The 5,710-nt window shown below is 35.8% G+C and overlaps 1 protein-coding gene across 1 annotated transcript; it reads right to left on the bottom strand.

The window, feature by feature from the left end:
* Positions 1 to 217: 217 nt before the first annotated feature.
* On the bottom strand, positions 218 to 3,735 carry LOC109084228 (transcription cofactor vestigial-like protein 4). Its single transcript, XM_042762461.1, has 4 exons — positions 2,859 to 3,735; positions 2,526 to 2,763; positions 1,240 to 1,315; positions 218 to 1,125 (listed from the first exon to the last, which is right to left on the bottom strand). Exons 1-4 carry the CDS (start codon positions 3,032 to 3,034, stop codon positions 800 to 802), a joined length of 816 nt encoding a protein of 271 aa, XP_042618395.1. The 5' UTR covers positions 3,035 to 3,735; the 3' UTR covers positions 218 to 799.
* Positions 3,736 to 5,710: the final 1,975 nt, after the last annotated feature.

The following is a 5,710-nucleotide window of genomic DNA, read 5'->3' on the forward strand; positions in this document are numbered from 1 at the left end:
GAAACTTTTTGTAAAAAAATAAATCAAATAGTGCTAAATAAATTACCAAAAAAAAAAGTACTGACCTCAAACTTTTGAACATATATACTAATTATTTGTTCACAACAAGACTAGGAATGTGCATTTCAGGATAGATTTTTACTTAATGTTTTTACAATTATATTTACATTTTAATAAATTTTTACAAGCATTAATTCAAAACAAATTCTACTACTAATGCATTTAAAAAATGTGTTTATTACAAATATGTACAACAGTATAAAAGCTTGAAATTTACACAAGGATTGAAATGAACAGCAGTAGCCCATAAAGAGATGCCAAACAGTTACCCACCTCTTTTTTTCCCAAGCATAAATTTTCAATTAAAACATGAAACTTTCTGACCTAGTAATTTTTGGTCTGTTTTGCTCAGTACTCCTTTTAGGTTACAAGATTCTGGTACACTGTCTAATATAAATATGCATGTATTAGCAGAAGAAAGCTTACAACAGACAATGAAATGTTACTAGTAATAATCAGTGCAATCACAGTCAACAAATAAAAACCAGTGTCACCCACAAAACCAATGACAAAAGCCAACTCCAGCAATGCTTAGCTACCATGAAATGATCCAAAAAAGGTCAGACTTTGAAAGTCTGCCTTTTAAAGATGATTTAACAATTCCTTATCTGCTCATGACAACTTTTACAACATCAGTTGACTATCTCATCATCACACAATCTCCCTTTGGCTTTTTAAAGCAGAAATGCATGGGCCTACATATGCATCTTGAGTCCATTCTGTCATCTGACATCTACATCTAATTCCTCTCTCTTCTGCATTTATTAGACCATAGGATTGGTGTGGTAGTGGTAGGACTGACTGAATCTTTGCGAGGCCTTTTGGGACTCTGGCTGTAGCCGGGCAAGTGGATGAAGGTTGGACTGCTGGGTGGAGATGAAGAAGATGAGGAAGAGGATGAATGGCAGGAGGAGGGTGAATCTTTGAGCTGGAGCCATTTATCACCCAGCGCTTTGGCAAAGTGGTCATCTACAGATACGCTGATGGAGGTGGCTCTGTGGTAGTTCAAACCGAGACTCCTCTGGAAATGCTCTTCAACGTGGTCATAACTGTGCTGGGTAACAACTATAGAGAGACAGAATCAGATGATGATGTTCAAAAACTATTCATTCTGATGAAAAGATCTGCACGGACATGTTAAAGGAGGAGCGCCAAGCTCTTTTGCAGCTTTGTACTTACTCTTGGATTGATTGCAGCAGACTTTTTTTGTTGACCTTGTTGCAGAGGAAACACAGGTGATGACAGATGGGCGTATCTGAAAAAGACAGCGATGGTCAGCAAATCCTTGTCTCAATACATTTTTCCATCTCTCCATCTATAATGGAGCTTTTGGAATAGCTAATGAATAAAACTGAGGGAAAAAGTGGGAAACTAAAAGGACAAGATGGACAGTAATGTTTGTGGTTAAGGGTTCTAGATTATTTCTCTCTCAGCGCTGATGCCACTAGCAGGTCAACAACAGCACTGGTGTGTTGAGACTTGTTGACAACATTCCTCCACCCATTGCTCACATTTTCTCCCTGAATCCGGCTGGATTGCATATCTGAGACAGGCAGAGGCCTGTCCGCACTCTAAGGAGCCACTCTCTCAAGAACACAAAAGTGCCTTCCTGCATTCTGTTGTGTCTCATAGATAGTGAGTGAGGATGAACAGACTGCAGTGGCCTCAGGATAGACTCTAAGAAGAGGATGGTACAATACACCCACTGAATGAGGGGATGAGAGGATGGAACAGCCACAAACTGGTCTTTTAATATTGGATTAGCATGCAGTTTTGAACACTACAGCAAGAACTCTCGCTAATGTCTGGAAATATTTACAGAGTTTGATACAATATTATTTCACATATAATGTATTAATGTATAAAACATATTTCTATCATATATTAAAAGTATTTATTTCTATTATTTTTTAGCACTCATTTTATTTATATATATTTTAATTAATATTTACAATTTGTTTTTCTATTATTTTAAATCGATTGTTTATTAATAATTATATTTAAATACAGTTTAAGTACAAATTTATTGAATTAACAAATTGTATTATTATTATTATATTATTATATTAAATTATATTTTATTATATTATTTCACAAATAATGTTAATGCTTATTAAGGTACTGGTCTATACATATTAGTTAAATATATTAGTCATATATTAGTTAAATATATGATATTATTTGAAACACCTAAAATATTTGTTTTTTATTTTATTTAATTATATAATTATATATATATATATATATATATATATATATATATATATATATATATATATATTTTTATTTTTTTTTTACTGTTGTTTTTAAATCACTTGTTTATTAAATGGTTTAATTCAACAAAACAAAACAAAACAAAAATAATACTAATACTACTACTACTAATAATAAATATTGCTAATAAACATTGCATTTAAATTAAAGCACGCCATAAGCTCAGTTGATTTACCAATAGTAGTAATCACCTGTATTTGTCTGACTGTTGTGGCTTTGTTCTGGCTCTCTGTTTTCTCTGGTTCAGGGCGTGGTTTCTTGATTAGGGCCAGAGGCTCGTCCATGACTGGGGTGGAGTACACTGGGCTGGGGATCAGGTGAGTGGGGCTGGCCGTTGGGCTCCATGTGGATGTGGGGCTTTCAGGAATACTGAACACAGATGATCTGCGGGCACTGTTGGCCAGGCTCTTGCTAAGGGCCCTCTCTCTTCTGAAATAGAAAGTTGAAAAATAAATGAGCTCCTCCTCAGTCCCTCTTAATCTTCTGGGTATTGGTTCCATGTTAGATGTTGCACGGGTCATTACCTCTCTTCAAGTGTCCGTCCTTTCTCTGAACTGTGTTTGCGCTTCATGGGATGTGCAGGGCGCATTCGCACCCTGTCGCTGGTCATGTGGCGAAATCTGTCTTCACTCCTCAGACCGGGCTGTCCTGTGAAAGGATGAACACAGCCCCGTGTGACTTCAGATATAATAAATGACATCGCTGCAGGGAGCTCACACGGTCATTGCCAGTCACCGATTCCCTTACTTGTGAAAAGGTGTGGCAAACAAGTAAACAACTGACTCTTAATCCTTGAAATTGCATCATTGCATGTGTATCTTAATTGTGGGAAAAAACGTTGCTGGGCCACCGTTAAATGTAAACTCCGTTAAGTGGCAGAGCAAGATCAACCGGCTCTGTGAGTATTACTGTAGAACTACCCAGCTGATTCACCCCTAACGGTAAATGTCATTCAAATTTGGAAAATGTACAAGCCAAAAAAACGACATCTGTGAACAAACGAGGATATCACTTGTTGTTCATACTGCTTTGAGGGGGAAAACAGGCTTTGTGGGTTAAGGCATGTGGCTCACAGCATGTTTACCCAACATAACGATAGTAACAGACTAATCCAAACTGACATACACATCACCATTCACATGCTAACATCCAAAAAAAGTGTCATGCGAAGGTCTCGTCATTATAGTCACAGTTCACTATCTACTACTTGCTACAACTGATAATGGTTTTAAAGCTCATTAATAGCCCACTGACAATTTTTAGTCCAGTTAGGCTGGATTTTTAATTTTTTATAAAATGATAAACCATGAAACAATCAAGACTGTACTAAAAATAAAACAAACATACACACACACACGCGCGCGTGCAAGCACGTAATTATAAGCCTACACAGAATGTAACATAATTAAAGAAATATAATATAATAAAATCACCCCTCCCCCACCCCTGCAACTAGGTAAAAAAAACTAAGATAGTTCTTTGCACTTGCAAAAACATGGATTGTCTACATTTAAAGTATAGAAACCATTGAGCTACTGTACACATGTAGGCCTATATGTACAACCCTGACTCTTTAGACAAATTTTAGTTTAAAAAAAATCTAATTAAATTATTACTCAGATGATGATGCTTATTAAAAATATCCCTCTCTTTTTAATTTTTTTTTTGTTATTAATTTACAAAGTCCAATTTTGAACCAGGATTTGTATACCTGTCCATTGCATTGTGTTAACATTGCCCCTAATATTGGCTCTTATGAAATAAGAGATTTCACAACAACCTTTTTATTCACTCCAGAATAAGGTTAGAGATTTTGTTCATCTGATAGTGACTTACAGTAACTTCACACCTTCACAGTCACTTACCTCTAATGAGTCATATACCACGTTCAGTGTAAGATTTTATAAGATATATGATTTTGTAAGAATTTATACGATTTTATACTAGAACATCTGCTACAACATTTATTTGACTCCTAAATTGCTGATCATTTTAGGAAGTAATAAAAACAAGCTCATGAACTGTGGACATCAAATCACCCACATATTAGACCAGTCAGGACCCGTGTTGATTTGATTGGTGATTAACATCTGAGGTATTTTACCACTGCATTAATGAAGTGTAGCGTTAGGAGCTATCAGACTTCAAGCAGATAACGTTTACTAAATGCTCAAATGGCTTAGGTGATGAGGAGGCATTGTTGGCAGAAGCCTCTTTCACTTACTCACAGATCTCCTAAGCAGTGGACTGTGACAAGGCAGGTTGACTCTGCATGACAGAGGATGGGGGATTGGGTGTAAACCACACCTTAAACCTTGACTGATGACTGATTTCTAGTGCCTCAGGGAGGGATATTTTTGGGGGGGTTTTTTAAGAAAAAAAAAGAGACACATATTTTTTTTTTTATCTTTTTTTTTTGGTGTATAAAACATATATAGAGTGTTTTCTTCTCAACTTTCCTCAACTAACCTTCAAAATAAGAGCATCATAATTTTGTCAGTAGTCGTTTCTTATTTGAAAACTTTCAAATATTTATAGATCATTTTTTTAAGTGTTTACACTTATATATTTAAATAAAAATAAGCGACATGAACAAACATCATCAAAAATGACAGTTCATGATAATAAATTCCAGTTGCATGGTACATTTTCATGTTACAATGTGCATTAAAGCTAATGATAATGATTGTTATTGTTTTAAAATAAACAATGCAGATAACATGCACACATAACGTTATTCTTAGTTTAAACTTATGGTGTTTAAATTATCACATAATGTTATTATTAGTTTATAATGTTTTTACTTTGAAGCCACTGCTCATCCGGGTAATGTAGTGTAAATTAGTGACCGCCATTCCTAATCTTCAGTGTTTTCTAAGCAGTGCAATGCTCCTAAACAAGTTGAGTTGTGAGCGGCAGAATGGTTCCTCACTCAGCTTTGAATTGTCACTGAGCTCAAGAGCTCTGCGCTTTCCATGATTATGCCTCTCTGGCTTCTTATTGGATGGTTCAAAGCCAGCCCTCTCCCTCTGCCTTTGTCTGCATGAGGCGACCTACCACCACAGGTGCCTGATGGGAGGAGACAAAAGAGAAGCTGTGAATTGCCTGTCTATCACCCCCACCTCACCATGTTACCCCCTACATGGGCTAAAAGTGACAGTGAAAATCAAATTGCAAATAAAATTAGCAAAATAAAAAAGGTATATTACATTAGTATATTTACAGAGCTTTGGCATCACAAATATAAATCCAATCACAAGACATGATATGTTCATATTTTGCATGTAGAAGTGTGTATTACAGGGACTGTACACGTGGTTTATTTGAACTACTTTGGGAGACAAGCAGCTCAAAATAAAACAATCAGGTGGTATTA

This window comes from Cyprinus carpio, chromosome A8 (assembly GCF_018340385.1).
Source record: "Cyprinus carpio isolate SPL01 chromosome A8, ASM1834038v1, whole genome shotgun sequence".
Classification (NCBI taxonomy): Eukaryota; Metazoa; Chordata; class Actinopteri; order Cypriniformes; family Cyprinidae; genus Cyprinus; species Cyprinus carpio.